This window comes from Ambystoma mexicanum, chromosome 10 (genome assembly GCF_040938575.1).
Source record: "Ambystoma mexicanum isolate Mex_15411 chromosome 10, UKY_AmexF1_1, whole genome shotgun sequence".
In the NCBI taxonomy this organism is placed as follows: Eukaryota; Metazoa; Chordata; class Amphibia; order Caudata; family Ambystomatidae; genus Ambystoma; species Ambystoma mexicanum.
Genome location: NC_090932.1, coordinates 1,510,485,264 through 1,510,509,765, shown reverse-complemented (window position 1 = coordinate 1,510,509,765; position 24,502 = coordinate 1,510,485,264). Strand labels below are relative to the sequence as shown.

Below are 24,502 nucleotides of genomic sequence, written 5' to 3'. Positions count from 1 at the left end.
ATCCCTGGGCTTGAGGCCAAAGTCAAGTCTTGCAGTCCTGTTCTGGATAAATTGTAAAGGTTGTAGAGTAGAGACAGGAAGATTTAGAAAGAGGCTGTTGCAATAGTCCAACCTAGAGAGGACCAGAGCTCTGGAGACAGTGAGCTTCTGGGGGAATGTGAGAAAAGGAAGAATACCTCTGAGTAGGTGCAGCTGATAGTTTGACTTCTTAGAGACATCAGAGATGTGAGGAGAGAAGGAGAGGGTGGAGTTGAAGATTACACCAAGGTTCTTAGCCTCACAGGAAGGAGCAGGAAGAGGGCCCAGAGTATGCGGCGAGAGAGAGGAAAGGAAGGAGCGGTGTCCCAATGAGGAGGATCTCAGTCTTACTGGAATTAAGGCAGAAGCTGAGTGTCATCTGAGTGTCATCTGCATAACATTGAAAATTTGAGCAGAAAGTCGAGATGCGGTGGGCAAGAGGTGCCAGGTAGTGTTTCAAGAGCTAGGGAGAGAGCTTAGTCCCCTGCGGAACACCACAAGTAGAGAGAGTGATAGGAGAGAGGGAAGACCCTAGTTGGACCTGAGAGGGTTGGTCTGTGAGAAAGGAGGTCAACCAGGCCAGGGCCTGATCAGTAATACCAAGGTTGTCATGAAGGCGATTGAGCAGGATGGCATGGTTGACCGTGTCAAAACCAGAGGATAGATGGAAGAGAATGAGGAAAGAAGGGAGATTAGAGTCCAGATTGGAAAGACAGTCTTTATGGTTGTTCAGGAGAGGTGTTTCTGTGCTTCTGGCAGCTCTGAAGCCAGACTGGTGGTCATGGAGGCAACCAACAGATTCAGTATGTAGATTAAGCTGGGAGATGGCCAGCTTTTCCAAGAGTTTGCCCAGGAAAGGCGCGATGGCGATCGGGCGACATTTAGCTAGAGAGGAAGGATCGGCCGAGGGCTTCTTTAGAAAGGGGTGCACAAGAGAGTGCTTAATGGGGAGGGGAAAGTTCCAGTGGCAATGGAGTGATTGTAGTAATCACTAAGACTGGAGCAAGGGTGTTTGTTTGTTTGTTTGTTTGTTTATTCATATGTATAGCGCACCAGACCCGAGGGTATCCGGACGCATCAGTTACAAGGAAATTCTCAGCGTAGTTACACAGAAGGTAAAGTATACATTACAATTAAGGTTGCACATGAGGTGAATTAAACATTACATTTGCATATATAAAATGAGGACAAGGAGAGCATGTGGCATTGCTAGTAACAATAAGAATGAACATTACAGGTATATACATAAAGTGATCACGCAAGCGGAGTGAGGCTAAGTAGGCGAAGCAGCTGGCAACATTGGGGCCCCTGAAGGTGTGCTATATTAGGGTGGCCCAAGATGGAGGCCAGGGGTGGCTGAAGTTAGCAATCAGTAGATTTCAGCCAGTTCATACAGTTATTTCTGATGTTCTGATAAGAATGGTCTTCCCGGATTGAAGGTGGCAGAGAGTTCCAAAGCTGGGCCGCTTTAGTAGGAAAGCTGCTACCTCCCACCTTGGCTAGTTTGAATCTGGGGACGTGGAGACAGTTAGTGTAGGCATGTCTGGAAGGTCTGGTGGAGGTTCTTCTATGGAAGCGAATATGTTATATAACGCTGGTGAAACGCAAGATCCCTGGGGTACACCGCAGGTGATAGGGCTAGGTTCTGCAGCTGCTGAGAGAGAGAGAATACCCTCATATTCCTCTCACTTAGAAATTACTCAATCCAGACTATGGCCTCCCTGGAAAAGTGGGCAGCTGAGGCTAGATGACAGCATGGGAACTTATGATTCACAAGGTCAAATGCAGCCTTGAGGTCAAGGAGGAGAAGGAGGGCTGATTTACCTTTACCCCTTAAGTTCGTCGACTTGGAATTTCAAGTCTCTGTTCCGTGTTGTGGGCGGAAGCCAGTTTGGCGTACTCCTAGGAGGTGATGAAGTTAATGTGGTTCTGGATGAGCAGAGGAGAACCTGCTTTGACAAGACTTTCCTAGATCAGACTTGTCTAGAAACATCATCAGGGGTGTACAGGGGAAAGGCCGAGAAAGGAGGAGGAGAGACGGCCTCAGACGGGCCAGGAGTGGTAGAGGAGGAGGAAGAGAGGGTTGACAGGATGTCCTGAGTTTGAGTAGTGAAATGAGAGGCCAAGGCCGTGGAGAGGGCCTCAGAGGGAACAGGAGAGGTAGAGGCTAGAGCAGGATTGGCCAGTTCCTTGCAGATTTTGAAAAGTTTGGCTGAGTTGTTAGATGCCGCAGAGATGCGTGCTTGGATGTAGGCTCTCTTCTTAGAGGGGACAGAGTCTGTACTGCCTTTGGAGCAGGCGGCAGGCCCGTTTGTTAGGGGGTGTGCCCAGTGCCCTCCATTTCCTCTCCGCCACCCTACACTTGTGTTTAAGTGCAGCGAGGTCGGAATCATACCAAGAGTTGCACTTGGATTTAGGTCTTCAATCGGATCCTCATGACAGGGGCAAGGACATCCAGGGTGTTAGAGAAAGAGAGATGAAGGTTAGAAAGGGCTGTGGCAGGGTGTGAGTCAGCCAAAGGTGTAGGAGGAGGAGAAAAAGTAGCGGCGAAAGCCTCAACTGACACACACACTTCATGGGTCGGATAACCGAGAAGGTAGGTGGCAGTGCTGGAGTCGGCTTGACCTGCGGGGAAGAGAGGTGGGAAGAAAGGAGAAAGTGATCACTCCAAGAGAGAGGAGTGGTGAGAGGGTTAGAGAAGGGGAGGTCTGAGGAGATCAGAACATCCAGGGTGTGCCCTGCAGAGTGAATCGGCCAGAGTCAAGAATAGAGAGAGAGAGAATCACACAGGATGCAAAAGAGTCCTGAAGAAGGGCTTTTAGCATCCAGGTGGATGTTCAAGTCTCAGAGGAGGAGAAGTTGAGAGGTAGAGGCAAGGAGCGAGGAGGAGAGGTCAGCCCACTCAGAGAGGAAGAGGGCAATCTGGCCAGATGGCCTGTAGATAGTACTCACAGTGAGTGAGAGGCCAGGAGAGAGAGAGCCTGCAGACCAGGCATTCAAATGAGGAGTAGTGCTGCATTGGAATGACAGAAGCTGGGATCCACTCTGGGAAAATCATGGCTACACCCCCACTGGGACGGTTGGTTCTGGGTTCGGAGAGGATCTTGTAGCCATCAGGAAGGAGAGTGTAGAAATTTGTGACAGAGCTGGCCATGAACCAAGTCTCTGTGAGACCGAGTACATCCAAATCAAGCTCTTCCAGGAGACGGCATATGACAGAGGTGTGTTTGACAGCTGAACGAGAGTTGAGAGTAGCGATGTGTACCAGGTTGCCACATTTGAAGGACTTCCGGGGAGGGGTACAGGCAAGAGGTACACCCTCCAGAAGTGTTGGAGGTGCCCGAGGATGGGCAGAGGAGGAAGGAAGAGAAGGCAGGGTAGTCAGAGAGGGAGAAGAGAGTGCCAGAAGGGCGGTGGAGGAGGGAGGCAACAGGGTGGCCAGAGAAGCAGCAGGGGGTGCCGAAGAGGTGGCAGAGGAGACAGAGAGGGATAAGAAAGGATAGAAGGGGAGGAAAGGAAGTTGATAAGGCGCAGGAAGCGTCTATCAAAGAGGAGGAGATTGACCTGAGGGCCCTGGACCAAGACGGTGCCATTTAAGTAGACATTAATGATGGTCTTAGAGTAGTGGAAGGGAGGCCAGGAGGGCCCCTCATTGGGTGCCACCATTAATAGGAGAAGAGGAAAAGGGAGAGAAAACAGAGACCATACAGGGTCCATAGGCCCGGAGAGGGAATGACAAAGAGTATGTCAGTAAGGGTCTGTCTGGAGGAAGCCCTGGTATAGGTATCAGCGATAGGGAGGGCTGGGTTGGAGATCAGGATGTCCCTTTTGAGCTTCTTCCTGCCAGACTTAGTGAGAAGGATAGGACAGTCGATAGAAAAGCAGTTAGAAAAGATAGGTGAGACAGAGAGCAACACAGGGGGTGCGGGAGGAAGTGGGTGTAGTGAGAGGGGAGCCTAGGCAGGGGAGGGGGAGGGAAGGACGCACAGTGGGGGGCACGAAAGGGCTTACTTGGGTTATATTCCAGTTGTTAATGCTGTATTTAATAAATCTCTGGAAATGGAAATATTTATTTAATTGAGAGGGGGCCCTGAAAAATATCACCATGTGCATCCCCCACGCCCCTGAACACCCCCGATCCCCCTCTCTTCTTCCTCCCTGGTAGAATCTCACAGTTCATGATTTACATTTCCATCACTGCACTTCGGTGTGGTGGTGTGGTGCTCTTTGTGCAGTGCTGCTCATAAATAACGCCCCCGCCTTCCCGAACTTGCGTTCCCGCCTCGGTGGTTGCCCGGGCTGGTTCTTCTGCATATGCTTCAGTTAAGTGTATATGTAATGCATGAAGCCTGGAGTCCAACATAGCTTGACAGTAGCTACTCCACGAATCCCGGATGCGCATGCGCACAACTGGTCCTCTCCTGCGGCTGCGAGTCCGCTCCAAGATTTCCCACTTCAGCGGAGGCCGCGCGCGTGCGCAGAGCTAGCGGGCGCTGGCGGGTACTGTGCCCCGCAGGCCGGCGCTCAGAGTCCCGCCGCAGCCATGGAGGAAGTGCCCGCGCTGGAGAAGCCGGTGACCGAACTCACGGTGATGGACGTGTACGACATGGCTTCTGCCGTGGGCCAGGAGTTCGAGCGGCTCATTGACCTGCACGGCTGCGAGGCCATCGGCCGGCTCATGCCCCGGGTGGTGCGGGTACTGGAGATCCTGGAGGTGTTGGTGAGCCGCAGCGCCATGGAGCCCGAGCAGCACGACCTGCGCCTGGAGCTCGAGCGCCTCCGCCTGGAGAGGGTGGAGCGGCAGGAGAAGGACAAGAAGCACCAGAAGGTGGGAGTCGTGGCGCTGTGCCTGGCAATAGTTTACAAGCTGGGGGGTGGGGGTGGGTTGGAATCAGCAGAAGGTGGCACTGGGGGCATACAGGGCACAGCAGGAGATCCCATGGTGGACGGGTGGCACTGTGACTGACTGCTGGTGGTGTGTGCAAGGAGGCAGGAAGCATCAGAAAGGCGGGGCTGGTGTTACAAGTGTGGGGAATGCGGGGTTATAGGGTCTTGAGGGATGTAGTAGCATGACAGCCAAGGAGGGAAGGAACGGAAAGTGAGGGTGGGCGGACAACCGCAGAACGTGGCACTCCGGATATTGTATCTGGAAATGCGGGTTGTGAGGGGCTTCAAGCAGTTATGGGGCGCAGGAAATTTAACACCAGAAAGGGGGCCGTCATTTGGGCCTGTTAAGGTCGGTAGGGGTGTGGGTATCTACCTGGACAGGAGTAGGATAAGGCTGTGTGTTCTTCTTAGAGTACATTAGTTTGGTTACCCTAAATCAGGGGTGTGAGTGATGGAGTGGCAGATTGTGAACTGCTTCAGGCAGAGGGTTAAGTGCAGCAGTTAAGAGGGTTTCCTCTGGGAGGAGGGGCAGGGTCTTGACAGGCTTCAGACTGGGAGCAGGCGTCGGCCAAGTTCAGCAGTTTGTGACTGGAAGGAGAGGTGCGCTGCGTTGTTGTGACTGAAGGACAGGGAAGTGGTTTAGGAGTAGAACTGCCAAGTTAATTGCTTTTACTTGGGGACGGATCGCAAAGCTGGCACTGCATTTAATTGTCACCGAGTGGAGCTTGGCGGCCTTGGTCTTGCGGGCCTTTGGTTGTCTTTTGAAAAGGGGCCCGTCTTATTTTCTGGGTATTTGTTAAAAGATGTGTTTGTATTCGTGGTACTCGCTACAGAGGCAATACAGTATGTCACCCGAAACGTCTTAATTGTACTCACTAATCGGCCAAAGGGCCCGGCTCGCTCAGTTTAGGTGCATGCTTTTCAAAGAAGCGTCGACTAAATAACGTCAGTGCTTCTTCCGAGCCATATATTGTCCCTGTAGGATACTAACTGCAGAATTACAGTGTCCTTAAGGGACTTTACATTATCCATACTTAAAAAGAACTTAAATTATTATGTAATATTTTGGGCAATATCAAAGGCCCGCTTGGGGCTCTAGACAGAACTTTGTTTGGAGCATTTTTTTTCTCTTGACCTTTGGACGTTGAATTGCAGCTATTACAAAGTAGTTCTAAACTGTCGCTGGGGTATTTTTACGGAAGTAACAATATGTTGTAGCGCACCGTTTCTGTGCCCAATAATTACTATGAATGAAAATATATATTTTTTTGCTTATAGGCCCATCTCAGGTAGCGCACCAGAGCTTCTCTGTGATGTGGCATGTGCTGCCGATAGCCCTGGTCTGAACACTGCAGTGTAGATGTTGGCAATGGACATGCGCTTGCCTGTTGCGCCCCTTTTTTATGTATTGGGAGCGTTTGCTTCGTTTTGGAGTGGTTACTATATTTTCTGAAGGGTTGATTGTACCTGTTAGAAAAAATATTTTCCGGTGTTGCTGGACTGTGCCCATTAACCACTATTGGTATTAATACAAATCTGCGCATAGAGACTTCCCTCAAAGTGACTATAGCTTCTTAAATGGGGATATCGGGCTGACGTGGGCATGGTGGCTTGAGAAACTGGTCTCTCCATTAAGTTTGGAGTTTGTTTGACATGGTGCACTCCTGGTAAACTAGTTACCTGCCTCACCTGATCCATCTAACTGTGGTGGTTGTGTATAATCTGGAGAATAAGAGTAATAATTGGCTTGCAATATTCTGAAGTAAATCTAATATCGGATCATTTTGCTTCCCTTAAAGTTGGCTACTTTCAGTAACATATCTGGAACAATATCTGGAACCCAAGCTAAGCCAGAGTTTGGCATTGTTAAAAACTTTAGCATACAAAAGAAGAGTCATTTTTCATGCACCAGACCTGCTACACTGTAAACATCAATCATGTTCCTGGTACTAGCAGAAATCATTCTTGGCGTGCTTCCCACAACCAGGGATTTGGAAGTTGCATAAAGCGTCCACGTATTCGTCATTACTTGGGGTTGAATCTTGTGCTCTGAGCAGGGGTCTGTATCAAAGTCAGGCAATGCGAATGTTGCTAGAAAGTCTGACGCACATAAGTTTTGAATGAGGAGCGGAAGATTCCAGCTTCAGTCGAGTTTGAAGAGGGAGTAGAGGTAGGAAGAGGGGACCGGTGGCAGGGCATTAATTGGTTGCACAGAAAAGAGATCTACAGGCGTGCACACTTGACTAGCTTTCATAATACTTTAAGTGTAGCAGGCGCAGCGAGGGTAGACTGTCTTTCGAATCTTAAATGAGAAATGGAGGGAAAAGTCGTTGGCAAACAGAAGAGGCAATACAGCAGTGTGGCAGCATGGCTGGAGGGTAGACATTTGCAGGTGTGGGACTGGACTAAGGAGAGAAGGTTGGTGAAGTATTTTGGGCTTGGTTTCATCCAAGGCAGTGGACATTGAAGTGCATGTTTCTTTGTAGTAGGACAGGAGTGAAGGGGACTGGTCATTGCACCATTGGCAGGCTTGGATGAAGATGTGCAGGGTGCAACGTAAGTTGTAAGCCACTAGCTACAGACAAGTCATTTGTCCCCATTTGTGAAAGAACTGGTACATAACGCAACCACACGCCCAGCAGTACTTCCACTGTGAGGTCCAAGCTATGACGAGTTGAGGTCTACTTGGATTACAGCCTGCCCTTGAAGGCTGCAGCATGGAGTAGCCAAGGTGGGCTGCAACCAATCACCCTCCCCACAATGAAACACAAAAGATGTAAAAATCCTTCCAAGCATCCGATTTATAAAACTGTCACCCAAGTCGTCGGCAGAATTTAACACCGGAATGGGGTGAAAAATGTCACGTTAAGGAGTTTGTGTGTGACCACATGGATCTGCTTACCAGCAGCCATTTGGGCTGGGAGGATACGATATGATTATTTATAGAGCGCCTATACACAATGTGTTTCAAGGCAAGGCAGGGAACAAGGGAAAATATAATGACATTCTTACAGGCCATGAACAGTAAGGATGTGAAATTAACTATCATACTCGGCCTGACGACATTTCATATAGTGCAAGAGCTAAGACATAGAGAAGGAAGGGAGGGGGAGAGTGGGAAGGAAATGGATACAGGCGACTACCGTACTAGGCCTGACATTTCCGATGGTGCTGGAGGGGGGGAGGGACAGGGGAAGAGTAAGTGGATGGGGGAGCGACAGACAAGGTTGCTATCATACTAGGTCCACGGACAATTCTGATAGAGTAAGTGCATAGAAGAAGTAAGGGGAGGAGGCGATAGGAAAAGGGAGAGGGGAGAAAAGGGTAAGCAGTCAAAGAGTGGAGAAGCAAGAGGGAAGAGCGAATACAATTGCAGACGTCGCTAGTAACACATAATGTTGCAAGCCAGGATACAAGATGAAGATGGGAACAGCATGATTCAGGGCCACCGTGAGTACAAGATGCAAAGGAAGTCCAGCATGAGAGTTGAGAAAGGGTGACGAACCGTGAATCGGTGAAGTCCATAAAAGTTAAATCCAGCATTGGCCAGAAGACATGTTGGTGCATGCTTACTTGCTGTTTTAGCAGGGGGTCGGGACCTGGATCCTCCTGGTCTGAACAGGTCAAACAGGAATTTCCCTTTTCTTTGACTGCCCTACGCTTTGGACGCTTTTGATCTAAGAGTTAAGAGCAGGAAGGAAGAGGCAGGACTAAGAAGGTGGGTGGTACTTAGATCCACTTACACCTGCTCCCCAGCTGCAAAGGAATAGAGGCTGGAGAGCTCCTTAAGTAGGGAAACGAGAGGCAAGCAGGAAGGCAACAGGTGGGCAGAGCTTAGGCCAGGTGACCTAGATCCACTTAAACCTGCTCCACAGCTGCAAAGGAAAAGAGGCTGGAGGTCTCCTTAAGTAGGGAAAAGAGCGGCAAGCAGGAAGGCACCAGGTGGGCGGGGCTTAGAATGATTGCATGTAGCCCAACGCACACATTTGTATGCACAAAGGTTTAACAACTGGTGCTTCACATGCATCCACAATTAATGCAAAGGCAGTCAAAACAGCTCGCACATTTTTTATGTACCAACGTCCACCAGCATGAAAGCGGGCCAGTGGCCATTCACCACCTTTAACAGTCCATTGAGTGAATTGTGTACAAAATATGCCTGTACCAGTGTTCCACAAGTTTTAAAAGTTTGGGAGAGCGTCCTCTGATCATCCTGAAAAAGCTTTTCTCAAATTTCTAGGTGCACATCTGCACCAAAGGTGCTTTTACTGTCCCAGGTACATTCACCCAAAATTTAAATGTAACCGAAACCTCAAAGATGCCTCTGAATTTTTTTTTGAAGTGCCAGCCTTGTGAAGAATGCCCAGGGTTCTTTTGATTGTAGACGGATGATATCGTTTTGACACAGGCTAGCCTTGGGGTCTCATCTAAAATGGTCCGTGCGCTTGTGTGTTTTGGATCGGTGCTGCCCATGTTAGTTGGAGGCATTGGGGTTGGGGTCTAATCTAATTGTGTAGATTTGTATTGAGGTGGGTGCTGCCTACGTTAGAGAAATCCACACTGTTACTAAGGTGAGGCTTGTCATTGTAAGCATGTAGCATCTGAGCACCCCTTGTGAAAGTGCGTGCTGGGGCAGAGAGGTAATGGATTAAGCTGGTTTAGAAGCACTGTGATGTGTCTTCAAAGCCTTAGTAACTCGCGGGGGAAATAATTCCCAACATAACTGCTTTGTTGGGAATTATGCAAAATTAAAAATCTTTAATGCGAGCAGTGAGCATACAGAATGTGCCAAAAACAGTAAAGCAACATCCAGTATTAAGCATGCACCTGTTATCCAGGAAGGGAGCGACAGATTATTGGCATGCAGTGCTCAAAGAAGAAGCGCCAGGGTGAACCTAATATCCCTGCATTGCCATCTAGCATAATGGCATATATTAATGTAGTACTTTATTCCTAATTCATTCAGTTTTTACGCGCTACAGCCATTTGTTGTTGTTTAATGTATTAGCCCTTAGTGTATCGAACTCGGAAAAATAAATGGCTGGGAGTGTTACCTGTGAACACAGATGACCACAGATATCTGGGCTAGAGCTCAACTTATTGAGCTATCCTGCCAGCAAGTGAGCCTTCTGCAGTGACTTCATCTCTTTCTTAAAGAACATTGTTACAATATTCCTAGCTTGAACTCCTTGGATTAGTGAACTTAATTCTCACATTAACTAATTGGGTAATACTGCATGTGCAATGTATAAACGTAGCTAATATAAAGAGTCCCAAAAACAATGAAGCAGACATGTCTGCTAATACAAGATAGCATTACCTCCCTTCTTCCTTTCAATGCTAGAGGGTCAATTAAAGATATGGATACCCAATTGCAATGCTACATCTATTCTACGACCCATACAGATGGGGACCAAGTAGAACATGGCACAGAAGGTGCTATACAGATCTCGGCAGCGCCCAGGCCTCCTTCAGACAGAGAAGTGTTGCTGACGCTCAGAAGCAAATGTGCCCATCAATGTGTTGGGGTTCAGAGGAAAGGGGGTGTATAGTGAGGGCTTCTGGGAGAGGGGGAGCAACTGACGATTGGCATGTGTCATGGAAGCTTAGGTGGATGTGTAGGATCAGAAATGGATATTTTGGGCAACTGCACAGCCTGTGTTTTGCAAGCAATTATTGGGATGATGGGAGGCATGTGCCTGTGCAGGCAAGTACAAAACCTTTCTATCATCGATGCCCGCGTCTTACCTTTTTAATGCAGCCTCAGAGTGACAGCATTGGGTGATCTCCTCCACCCTTCTTTCTCAGCAGTTTTGTTATGTCAGTATGAATTCCATATTGCGCACACCCCTCCCTTTGCCTTTGATCAGCTCTGCCATGGAACGTGCAGGCAGGGTTATGTCCCCAGGACTGCTCTGATCCACTGGGAACCTTTGCAGGCCACACCCGCCAGCTCATTATGGGAAATGCAAGCTCTAGCCACAAGGGCCTCGATTGAATCCTCTTTTCCTGTTGCACTCAATAGAGCCCCAGTTCAGTGCTCCTGTTTAACATTTCTAAAGCGCCCAAAGCCCTTAATACACGCGCCCTTTCACCTCCACCAGCGCTGCACGGACTGAATGAGTCAGCCAGTAATTTGGTGCATGTTTTCTGTTTGCATGGGGGTGTAGCCACTGGCAGCCTTTAGTGCCATGCTTGGCAGACCCGTGCGTCTTTTGTATCCCACACCCACACGTCCGCCTCCAGGGCTTCCTGAACCAATTGAAATTGCCCTGGTCGGCTGACATTCGCTGGGGTGTCTGCATTATTTTAATGGGCATCAGCTTGTGTCAGCCACTGTGCCATGCAGTAGCTTTCCAGCACTGCAAGTCCAGCTGGAGCTAGGACCGCTGGAAGCCATTGAACAAAGTAGTTGGCACGATCCCAGACGTGTTTTTCAAATCAGCTAATTGCTGAGGATAATAAAAACCCATTCCGTCTGTGTAGCATATGGAGGCTGAGCACTTGCCAGCTATCCATATAATTCTTTACTAGCTCGGAGCCCTTTATCACTCACCAATCGCGAGTGGCAAGCAGAAATGTGGCGCCATAAGACGTGCATTGGCTTTCAGGGTGCAAATCTCTGGGGAGATCTGGTGTTAGCAGGGCTAAAGATGCGAGTTGGTTAATGGTGTTTGAAGGGAAAACGAAGGGCTGAGCGGAAGTTGGAAAAGACTTGATTGATAGAGGAAGCCTGAGGTGGGACTACTTCACGTACAGGGCACCTTACTTCAATTAGGTTGGTCACTGGAGGGTCCAGTTTGAACCTCTGTTTTGTAAATGTGTTTTGGGTGGAGAGTTGTCGGGGTCACAATGTCGGTGGAAAAGTGAGTGGTCTGAAGTAGAGGGGGATGAGTAAGGCGAGGGCAGGTAGATGACCCCATCAAGTGTTGCTATGTAAGTGGGTCCTTGGAGGGGTGGTGCCTCCCTGGGTGTTAGCCGACAGTATACAGTGTCACATATGGCCTCAAGAATAAAGTTGAGGATCAATGTTTTTTTATTTTTAAATCGGCAAAGGGCTTTCCCTCGCTAGCTGTCCCTTCGATGGCACCTACCTACTACTACTTTCCACTACTACTACTAGTCCCACCTCCACACGACTACTACACCCCACCTTCTCCTTAGTTACTCTTATTTTGCTCTCTTGGTCACCGTTTCACTCACTCCCTACTCTCCCACTACCACTTTCACAAGTGCACTCACACCACGTACCACTTGCCAGCCAATAGCTTATGCTTTCTATAAACCACCTCTACACCATCCTTCCTACTTCTGGTCTCTTGGTCCACCTACACTGACCTCACCCTAACAACCCACAACTTCATGTGCTCTCTTTTATGCCCCTCACATCCCTTCTTCCTTCGTTTTTCCCAATCTGGTTCCCTGGGCCATGAGGTGCTACTAACAGAATACATATAAGGGAGTCTCCCGCCCCTTCCTCTTGTGCAGGCCTGCTGAATCTTGTCGATGGTGGCCCGCTATAGTAAATGTTCCCAGTTGTACGAGAGTTTCCAAAATCCATGGGATTACAATCTTTGTTGAGGAGCCACTCTGCGCCTCTGTTACAGGCGAGTGTTGTTGCTGTCTGGAGCATATTGCTGTCTTTTGGGTACGCACCGATCCTTGTTTTGGTCGGCTGTGCAGTGTCGCATAGTGGTTTCCTTGCATTGTGCTGCAGATTTGGGGTGCACTGTTACGCAGACCCTATCTTGAAACTTGAGGAAAACCATCTCCGTTTCTGGAAGCCACACAAGACCTTCCTCTTTGCCTCTGCCTTTGCCCCCCTCCATCCCGTTGACATGTTTCTTCTCTTGGCATCATGCACCTGGCCACCCTCTGTCATTCGTGCCCAGGTATCTGCTCACACTGCCACCCTCCTGCATTTGTACCCATACAGTCCCTCTCCCACTTTTCTTCTACACTTATCAGATATACCTTATCTGACTAACCTTCTGGCTGCCCTACCATGATTTCTTACCCTAATTTATTTTATTTATTCTGTTCTCTCCTCTATTCTGCACTTTCCACTCTCCCCTGCCCCCCTTCATGCACTTCCCCCTTTTCCCTCTTCCATGCACTTTCTTAATGTCACTGGGCCTAGTAAGATCGCTGTTGTTTTTGTTCTCCCTTGTTCCCCTCCATTTTGCCTGGTCGTGCTCTGAAACACTTGTGTACGAACGTGATATAAATAAAAAATCATTTCATTTCATCTGGAGGCTTTTGTGGGCTGTGTTCTCTTCAGTCTACTGCTGTGGCTTTGGAAGTCATGGTTCCCTAAAACAAACCAAGAGAAACAGGCCAGCATCTTGGAAAAGAGGAATGGGGTCATTAGCAGTGATACTGTTGCCAACTACACAATAAGGGGCGCATCTCCCTCGTGGACGCCCAGAGTGAAATCTTTGGGGCAATTATTTGGAACAGCTGCGAATCTGGGCTTGTAAGAGTGGTTCTTTTGATACATTTCAATCCGGCTTTCATGCAGTCCTGAACACAACACATTATGGCTTTGTTATTCACTTGTTACAAACTCAGGCCGTATAGGAAAAAAGGTTTTATACTGTGCATTTCTAGATATCCCCCAGGCTTTTGATCAAGTTAATGGTGTCCTCTTCTGGAATAAGTTGGTTGAGAAGCGATGTACGCCAGGTATATTAAACATACCGATTGCTTTGCATTCTGATACAAAAGTGAGGGTTTGACTAGATCAAAAGGGCAACTAAATGAGGTGGATAAATACTTGATGTGGCCTGCGTCATGGTTGTGTTTTAGCACCATTTTTATTTAACTTGTATATTAGCTACTTTGGTGACGTTTTTAAGAATGTAAATAAAAATTCTACCAACGCTAGGAAATCGAACAATTATCTACCTGGCCTACGCCGACGACAGTCTTAATTGATTCAAACCCCCCCCCCCCCATTGGCCTTCAAAGAGCCCTGACAGCTAACCATGCCTATTTTGTTATCTTTTGATTTAACATTGAATCTCAACAACTACATTTTAATTGGTTTATATCCCAAAATCTCTTGGCAGTTGTCCATAATTTTAAATATCTGGGAGTCAATATTAATGCAAAAAGTATCAAATGGATTTAGAACGGATAAAAAAACAAGAATAAAGGTCTGAGTTATTGTTGTTTGACTGGAAGTTTGACAGATTATCGGCAATTGCAGGGGATTACGTTTTAGTGTCAAAAAACAGTCCCCCGTCTACTCTTATGGGGCCGACATTGCCTAATGAATGGGGTAGGGTGGAATCGCTGCTATGGAAAAGGCTACTCTTTCTCGCAAAGTGGACTTGCACTGCAATTATCAGACATGATCGCTTGTGCCGATTGGAAGAGGCTGCAGCGTTTGAAAACATTATGGCAATCTCCTGACAACTACCTCCTGTATGATTTATGTTCTTTGATGCTTTATAACAATTTATTTTTTTAAAATATATTTTATTGCCATTTCCTAAACAGTTAGAACATTTTCACTTCCGCCCCCCCCCTTGAGGAACCCAATCTCCACTTCGCTTCTTTTGAGTAATCCATCTTGCTTTTATGCACTTTGGCCTTTCTGCTCCCATCAGTTCATATCCAGTACCCAGATGTTCTGTGGGCACCATTGTTTGACAAAGTGTTGATTGAATGGTTTCGGGAGTCCGTAAAGCTTTTGTTTGAATATGATTTAGATCTTTAGAAGCTTATGGTGTCTTCAAGAAAGAGTAAAAAGATCCTTTTTGAATGGGACTGGATTAAGAACGGAGCCTCAGCAAGGAATTATCATTTATTTAACCATTTACATCACAAAGTGAGAGCCTTTAACGAGATGCCTTTTTACTTTAAACAACGTCCTTTGAGGAAGTATAGGTTTTAAATGTTACGCTTCAAACTGAACCTACTGCCTAGGAGAGAAGTTATTGGTGCTAGATAGGGAATTCAACGGTCTATGCATTTCTGTAGTTATTGTGCCCTGCATGTAGAAACAAGCATGCTCTGAATATAACAGTTTTAAAAATGTAAAACTCGGTAATGTACGTAATTAATTGTTGCTATACCTTTTTGGATTCGAAGATTTGGCCTCTTCTATCCAAGGTTTTTTTTTTTTTTTTTTGTAATTTTAGTGTTAATTGTAGTGAAATATTTTGTATGTTTGGTTGCGCTAAAGTTTTGTTAACCATATACAAATAAATGATAATAAAAAAGGAATAAGCACATTCACTGTGGTAGGACTCCCACCACAGGTTAAGAGGGCTCCCATCCCCCTCTTCGTAGGGTCGGACAACTGACACTGTCGCACAAGTCCAGGTCAAGTTGATGGGGGGGGGGGGGTGGATTTCTAGGGAGATTGAAGTCCACTAAAGAAGGTTAAAGTGGCCTCACTACGGAGGGAGACAAGGGAAGAAGGTGTTAAGAGACCAAGTTGCTTAAAGCTGAGGGTGGGAGCAAGGACTTGGCACTGAACTCAAAGTAGAGCAGATGAGTCGGGATGGTTAAGGGCAGTGCTTTAGATGAGATTTTGAAGTACGAGTATTTTATTCCCTATTTTCTTTTTAAAGTTGGGTGTAAAATTATTTTTTGGGGAGTAAAAACCAATTCCCAATGGAAGTATTTTATAAGCAAGTAAAAACATGTTTTAACTGAAAACCAGAAATGTTTTTCTAATAATTATATCTTGGCACCGAGTTATTCATACACATTAAAAGAGACGTGTATTTCTTTTGATCAGGTAGGTACTACGTGCACTACTGGTCCAAATATATCCATGGAGCTGTGGGTGAAAGCAGTGGCTCAAGGTCCCCATGTATCTGTTTCCTATTTTTATTTGTATTTTATGGGACTATTTTTACTCTTTTTCAATTTTTTATTTTTTGGGAGTATTTCCCTATTTATTTATTTTTAGAGTAAAAGTGAACGATACACCCCTTATCTGTAGGGCTGGTGAAGGGGGTGGAAAGGTTGACACTATTAACCCTGAATACAGCGCCTCACAAAGGCTTTGTGCATGGCATTGTCCCTGCTTACCCCGTTTCAGTGATGGCTATAACAGAGGCATTCTGATTGAATACACTTTTAACTGTACCCCTGTACTCGTTTGACAGGATTTGAGCGTTCTCAGGGTAATGCAAACGCTCATCGCTGATGTTTTATTTTTTTGTTTTAATTTTTCTTTTTGCCGCCAAACTTCTTAAAGGTTTATTCAGAGGTTCCATGTGGTGATGTCCCCGCAAAAATGTTGCCTGGTAAAAAAGTAGCCATAAAATTGCAGTTTTTTGCAGGGAGTTTAACACGCTGAACATGCAGGGGACAGCCCTGCAACCGCCCGCCCTCCAAGTCCCCTTGACCCTATATATATATATACACATGGTCACCATATATAATGTTGCCACAACCTTTTCTCGTCAACATTATGTATGGGGATAATTTGGATACCTATTCAGAGATACATTCATTCATGTGCAACATTTAAACTTCTAATAATGAACAATTGAGCAACTGCGCGCCTGTAACTTTTTCAGACTTGAACGGGCTTATTGAGGCATCGCTTAGAACTTTTAAAAAAACCTTTGGAAACTAAGCTTGTTTATGCCAAATGAGGAACGTTCTGGAAACTAAGTTTTTTTTTTTTTTTTTTGCTAAAGTAACACAGCAATTCAAATGATCATTTGTTCTGGAGCTTTTTCCACAAGAGTAGACAATGCAAGAGTAATAGCACAGTGGTTATAGACTATAACTTATACAACTGCATTAATAATGTACAGAAAATCTGAAATTAGAACGTTAGTCAAGTCGTGTAACAATTGCTGACAACTTTTGAGGTCAGCTGGGTGCTGCTGCTGCTCGTTCATTGGAGCTTCCTTAGCTTTTGCGTGCCAATGTATGGGTATGGGGCTTGCAAACTGTGGCTCTCGTGATGTTTTAGATTATAACTCTCATGATGCCTTGCCATTGACTGCTGACCACACCTGATTGGCTCTCGAGATGTTTTGGACTACAATTCCAAAGGTTGCAGACCAGTTTTACATGTAGCCTTAAAGTGCTTTTTGGTTAACAAAGCTAATTGGGATACCTGCACTATAATACATTTTCTTTTATAACATCCTTAATAACAGAAAATGGGTTTTAAGCGCATCGGGATTCGAACCTGTGTTGCACTGCGCTGTCTTGCTTCCAAGAACGCGTTGCCCCGGAGCTTGCTCCCCATTGTGGCTCATATGATTATCTGAATAGATGGGTTTTAGCCTTTTTTGTCATGACATTTTATTAGGACCTCGTTGGCATTGTTGAGGCCTTGAAACGCTGTGTGTTGTGGGAGTTCGGCAGATCAAAGTCTGAACGGTACATGGTGGGCTGCACATTACATTGCAAGTACATTACAATTGCTTTGGTAGAGATGACTAATATTGTAATATCTCAGTAAGTGTTGGGTCGGTATTGATTGCTTGAATTTTGGGTTCAGACTTGGCCAGCTATTATTGGGCTGCAATCCTGGCGTGAACAACATGAGTTGAGATGTAGCGGTCTATGCTGCGGTAACTGATTTCAGTAGAGCGCACGGCTGCCATTGGTGTGTCTTCACTGTTCTGTACCCGTGTTGGAGAGTACAGTCACTTCGTAGCTCTTGTTTCCAGAACAAGGACGTTGTTACTTGACTGTCACCACATAAGGTTATGATACGCTTGTACAACTTTATGCAACAGTGAGGCTTCCTCAGTAAAGTGCTGAGGATGAGTGGGGAAGGGATCTTTTGTGGCTGAAGCCCAGCAATCTAAGCACCAGTGCACAAAAAGACCTTTGCTGGAAGACTCCTTGGGCCCGAATAACTAAACGGTGACCCTTTAGCTGCTCCCATGTAAAGGCGTATTTTTGCATGTAGGTTCACTACTGCTAGTACAGCCCTGGGGCTGCTGTCTAAGCAGCCACTGGGCCCTGCCAGCAAACCTATGAGGTAGCAAAGTTTTGTGGAGACTGAGCCCTTCTGAAGGGATTGCTTGGCTCCTCTTGTTATAAATTCTGTGCATATACACCACCAATTTCCATCTGCTTCCTGCGCTACACTAAACTACCCACTTTACCAGCTCCAGTACCTGATTTCCTCTAGGTGTAGCTTCTCACTGCAAGGAGCAATGGGGTATAAACCAGAGGGGAGGGGAGGTTCACTCCCGTTGCACATTTCTCGAATCTCCTAAATAGTACTTGCTTGCAGAAGGGACTGGAAGCTAAGAGCCTGGCTGCATGGACACGGTATCTGTCTGGATACTTCTAAGACTACAGGGCGCAACCTGTTAATTAGACGCTGCTCCTTCATTGTCTTTGAGCGAGTGTTGCAGAAATATCTTGGTGAAGCGTAATGTGTTTCTGATGATGGCGCCAGGAATCAGGACACAGTCTCTGTGGTTTGGGTGTCTTTGGACTAGAGCTTCTTTTGGGAAGCCAATTCCTAACAGCTAGTGGCAGGTGGAATGAGGACTTGGTTAGGATCTACTTGAAAAAGCTTTACAAACCCAGGCATTATTGCATTAAAATTGTGAATCTGTTACAAGACTGCCTCTTCAACAACACACCTTCCATGGCATTAGGTGAAATTTGTAAAGTTCGTTCAAAGCACTGAGGGTAGTCTGTGTTGACATTGCATAACATGGGTTGTTTAGTGGAGTTGTATCTACAATACATTGCAAATTGATGGATAGGGAAGAGTATCAATGGGCAAAATAGCTAGTCATAATTGACTCTTGGTGAATAAGAAATTGTTGTTTGTGTATATGTAGAAATAAGGTGGCTTGTAACTTGAAATTTGTATCCCTGATATTGTGCATGAAATGATATCCCTAGAACATTACCGCGCTGGGCAGAGGGTAAGTCTATTTTAGGACGCAGAACTTGAAACGTCTAGCTGGGTTGCAGTTCTGATAGTTGGCATTTAGAGATTTGGTGTACATAGCAGTTTTAAATTCATACCTTTTTGGTTAATTGAGTACCAGTGCAGCCAAGGGATGGTGGTGTGTTTCGTCTGCTTCAAGCTGAGTATTAGGCAGACAGTCTAGTTTTGATGGTTTGCATATGTTTCAGATAGACGACCGCCATCATTGAGGCCAATACACTACTGAATATGGTTAAGGACCTCCTATAAAAAGCAAGCAGATTCTGATGGATCGGTTAAAGTGATGAAAGCCTTTCTTGTTGAGGATGTTTTTTTTATATAATGCGTTGATCAGTAAATGACCTTTCAAAATCATGTACAAAACAGGGAACACACATTTTCCCATATAAAATCGGAGATATTACATTAAAAGCCTATACATTCCATATTCTTCAAAGTAAATACATATTAAACAGAACAACGCACAAGAAAAAGAGAAAGGAAATAGAGAAAATGTACAGTTCATTTCCTCTAACATCTAATTAATGTCTTTAATAAAACCCAATTTGTCCAACTTTCTTATGACCGTGTTGAAAAATAATTACTTTCCAGTATTAGTCGGTTCAAAATTTCATCAATCGGGTCCTCCTCTCTTAATGAAGAATCTATTCAAATATATTGTACTGATTTCCCTGAGCTTAGGGCATTCAACCTGTATTTGTTTTAAAGGTTGAACAATTTCCTGTTCATTACAAAACCTACAACCCGCCATCACTGGGTTCCGTTCTTTATACCGGGCACGCAGGATTACCCCTGTGTGCAAGAGATTAAGTTGGAACCAAAGGAACTGTGCTCTCATCCTAGGACAGGGAAATTGTACAAAGTACTTGGACAGTGAGCCTACGGGTTTATCTATAACAGAGTGGAGTGAATCGTTAGGCTCCTACCCTTGAAATAGGTGACTCTCTAGGCTCCTAAGCCTTGAAATAGTGAGAATTCAATCTAGTTACTTCCTTTTTTTTGACACCCAAGTGATTCGAAATTGGGTCCTCTTGTTTGTCACTTTAATATAAGATGGCCTCTACATATCGCTTCATTATTAGCATGGTCTGGGGATCAATGTGCATATCCTTAAGGAAATCATTGTACAGGGACGTTTTGTTAGATGACCATATTTTCCCCATTTTGAGTTACCACTCTCCATTTGAACCAGAATTGTAAAGAGAGCATACCCAGTTCATAATGTATCGAGGCAATGGGTGTAGAGAAAGGAAGGTTGAGCACTCTTTTCCATGTACGACCTTCAAACCTATCCCATGGCAAATCCAATGAGGATAGCTCTATTTCGAGGCCATAGATTTGTGTTTGTATTTTTATTATATTTTATATAGTGCCTTTGTCCAAAGCGCTTCACGTAGTTAAAAACAAACCGTACAAAATAATGATCAGTAACACATGTCAAACAGTTCTGGTAGCGATCAAACGGGGACAATGTAGGAGATGAGCTTTCAGAGAAAGGCGGAAGAGAGAGTATACAGTGATAGATCAGAGAGACAGGGAAAGAGCGTTCCAGTGAAGAGGAGCAAGAAGCTGAACAGATCGGAAGCGGGATTGAGCACAGGGGGGCGGGGAATGTTCAACCTAAAGAGGCAGGAAGAATGGAGAGAATGAGAAGGAGTGTAGAAAGAGAAGTGAAGCGAGATATTCAGGGGCAAGCTCATAGAGAGATTTAAAGACTAAACAGAGAAAATGAAATTTTAGTTGAGTGAAAGGGTAGCATGCCAAGCGAGGCAAGGGATGATGACATTGAGTCACGGTAGGAAATAAGACCAAGTAGACGGACAGAGGAGTGATGCATTGATTTTAGGGGGGCAAGTCGAGAGCATAGGAGACCAAAGAGCGTAACAGAACAGAAACGATGAGAGAAAATAAGCGAAGCAATACGTTTTGTAGCATGAAAAGTGAGAAGGGGACAGACTCTACGCATATTATAAAGATGAAAGTGACAGGAACACGATGTGAGAGAGATGTGAGTAAAAGGAAAGACTAGAGTCTAAGTGAAGACTAAGATTACATGCTGTAGAAGAGATAGCGAGAATAGAGGGAGGAAAAGAGTGACAGAGTTGAGGGGTGCGGGAGAGTGTGTTAGCAGGGAAGAATAAAACCTCTGTCTTCCCTGCATTTAGAGTAATGAAATGAGAGGCCAGCCAAGATTTAATGGCAGAAAGACAAGTCGTAAGAGTGTGGTGAATTCCACGAGTGAATGATGAAAAGGATAGAAAGTTATCGGCATAAAATGGATGCGATGGTCCAAAAGAGGAAATTCTAGGAGCAAGTAACGAAGTGTATAGGGAAAATAGAAAAGGACCCTGGACTGACCCTTGGGGGATAACGTGGTCAAGAGGAAAGGGTGCAGAAGTCTTATCACCCCAGGAGTCAGAGGGTTCTGTTAGACAGATAGGAAGACAATTATGTCCCCATTCGTTTGGCTGGGGCACCTTTTCTGCAGATGTGATGTCCCCCCCCAACATTTTCAGCAAAGTTACTCCACTGTCTCAGAGTGACAGGGACGAAGGTCAGTCTGAAAGGGAGGGAGATGAGAGAGATCAGAAACAAAAGATGAGATTTGAGAATAAACAAGGCGCTTTAGATAGATGAGGTAGAAGAGAAATAGGGCAGGAGTTAGAGACAAGAAGAGGATTAGCCTTTTGTGTTTTTTTAGTATAGGAATAATGGTTGCGTGTTTGAAGGCTGGGGGAAAAGTAGAAGTAGAAAGACAGATGTTAAAGAAAGAGGCAACAAATGGAACAAAAAGCAGGTAAACTTTAGGAATGAGTACAGAAGGAATAGGGTCCGTAGGAGCTGCCATAGGATGGGCTCTAGCCAACTGGACGAGTACATCGGAGTCGGGGACGGGAGCAAAGTTAGAGATGAGTAGAGTTACTAGGGGAAGGGAAGGGAGCAGCGTTAGGAGAGGACGAAGATAAGATGCCCTGGTGTAAATAATGAACTTTAGAAGAGAAAAAGCAAGCAAAGTCAGACGCAGATAGAGTAGAATTGATAGTGGATCAACGAGGGGGGGGGACGAAGCCAAGTTAAGGTTTGAAAAAGACGCCTAGGGTGGGCAGATTGTGTATGGAGAAGGTCTGAGAAATAAGTGCTTTTTAGCAGAGGTTTAAGCAGTTATCATAAAGAGCATGATAAGAGAAATAAGCAGAATGATTAGATGAACATCAGGATTTGAGCCAGCGTCTTTCCAGACGACAGAGAAGACCCTGCATAGAGAAGAGGGTGGATTTACGGGTAGGGTGAAAAGCAGAGCGGATGGAGTTGGTCGAGGCCTAAAGAAAAAGTTGAGGAAAGGGTGGACGTGGCCTCGTCGGCAGTAAGAGACGAGAAGTTTGTGAGCGGGCGAAGAGAAGTAATACAGGTATCATATAAAAGCGAAGAGTTTGTTGCAGTGCCATTTTCTTTGAGTGAAGAGGGGGGATTTAAGGGGTGACGGGGAGAAGTGATACAGAGACTAGAAAATGGTCAGAGAAGTAGACCGGTAGAGCTAGTACAGATGAGGCAGAGAAAGTGGAAAGAAAGATCAAGTGAAGAGCCAGAGATATGATTTTAGGCATGACTTTTCCAACATAATATTGTATTAATGGTAAACGTACAATACTTAGAATTTTCTTCATTTGGTAAGCCAATTGATCAATCTTATTTATCCGCTTAATGGTTGTCTTCTTATTGGTCTGCAAAGCTAGATGGAAAACCAGATATATGGTCTCCTGGACTACTTCAATTTGGAAACCATCGATAATAGTCCATTTGTGGTAACCTTTTTTTATAGAGTTGTGTCCAAACTGAATTACATTACATTTTTTGTTTTATTACTAAATAATACAGTTTTGCATAGTCACTCGGGCATTTAATAATCATTGTAGACCAATTGGAGTTGCATCATGGAGGACACCTTCATCGGCGTAAGCCAGACAGTTAACATTCAGGCCTCTGATTTTGTTATCAACCCCACTCCTTTCATAGTACCCTTTAGGTCAGCCAAGTATAGATTAAAGAGGCGTGGGACCAAAATGCACCCTTGCCTCAGATCTTTTGATATTTTTTTTGGTTCTGACAAATTATCACAGGAATCCAGCCTCACCCTTATGGCTTCCCAAATTGACAGAACTGCAGATGGGATCCCACATTTTTTCAGTTTACGCCATAGTATAGAGCAGAGGTCGCCAAACAGTCGATCGCGGGCGACTAGTAGCTCGCCTGAGCCTTTTCAGTCGTCCGCGCTGAAGATACCGAAAAATAAACGTTTATCATAAGCTATATTATTTAATGGTGTTTCCTAAGTTATATTATTTAATGGTGTTTGTGTAGCCATGTTCCGTGTTCAGGATCCGAACCCTAGTCAGCCCAATTGCAGGCAGAGAACTTGGCTACTGTGCCACTTGGAACTGCTTGTAAATCCACTGACAAATTTGGGTATCAAGTTATGCTTCAGCAGGCCGCCTGTAGTACCACAGTTGGCCTAGTGCGCCCCCACGACAGTCTTTCTTAAGCAAGCTGCTCTTGTTAGCGAGAGATGTTGGAGGGGCTGGGGCAGGATCAGGATCATTGTGACCACGCAATAAAAATATCACAATAGCACTGCCGCTCGCCTGGAAATGCTCAAAATAATATTTAAAAAAATGGTGCAATTTCTTTCAGGTGGTTTCTTTCCAAATTCCACACCGTACATTTCCACTTTAAATCACTTCCATGACACAAGTACACCCACTTTTAGTACATTAAGCAATCCATAGACACGCTGTACAGTAGAAGCCTATCAGGGTAGTTCAGCAGGTTGACAGACCGATGCTGAGATGTTATATCATTCAAAACTACAGGTTGTTAATCGTATGACTTTTTGCAATGCATTATAAAAAAAGTGCTATACAATGTGTTTGGCCAGGGTATGGGTTGGGCTGGTTGCTTGCTTATCTTCAGGGCTGAGGTGGGGATATTTCTGCCCCTGTGAAAATCAAAAGTTGCAACCCATGAACCCACAGTTTAATTTCCTAAAAACTGCTGTCAGCATAACAGAAACATTTATTTGTGATTAACCAGTTTGACAAGCATATAACATCTTTATAAATATAACGTGCGAAAACACAGAGGGGCACACAAATAATAATGTGTTATTTATATAGCGCCTTAATCCAAAGCGCTTTACAAAGCACATATTTACATGTAATATCACCCAACTGAAATTGGTACTCATGTATCGACCTCAGAAGGATGAAAGGCTGAGTTGGCCTTGCCAGGATTTTAACCTGCGACCTGCAGATCATGCTCAGATCGCAGCAGCGAGCGCTCAACCTGCTGAGCTATCTTACTGGCAAATAACAGAGTATGTGTGGTGTCTGACAAAAAAAAACATTTCAAAGAAAACTTGTGAATGCAAGCAACATTTTTCAATTTGGAAATTACTTTTTTTTTATGTAAGTGTGAAATGCACATTTGGAAAACAATAGTATGCCTAGCATGTAGAAAGACTGCATAAAACGCAAAGGAAGGGCACAAAAATTACAGGATATTTGTGTGGTAGTCCAACAAATATCTGTCTTTTTGAGACAGCTACTAATAAATAATAATGCAACAAAGGGGTTTTTGAAGTTCTTAATATAATTGTGAAGGCATATGTTATTCCATCTGTTTATAGAGGAGGAA

General features: G+C 45.2%; 1 protein-coding gene across 3 annotated transcripts in view; it reads left to right on the top strand.

Moving 5' to 3' along the window:
* Positions 1 to 4,442: 4,442 nt before the first annotated feature.
* Positions 4,443 to 24,502, top strand: part of RILPL1 (Rab interacting lysosomal protein like 1) — a 371,426-nt gene continuing 351,366 nt past the window's right edge. For 2 of the 3 annotated variants that reach the window (XM_069619682.1, XM_069619681.1), the window contains exon 1: positions 4,443 to 4,846. In XM_069619682.1, coding sequence (XP_069475783.1) covers positions 4,562 to 4,846 — 285 coding nt within the window. In that variant the 5' untranslated portion in view covers positions 4,443 to 4,561. The remainder of the gene's footprint in view (positions 4,847 to 24,502) is intronic. The other variant, XM_069619680.1, reaches the window with a different exon arrangement.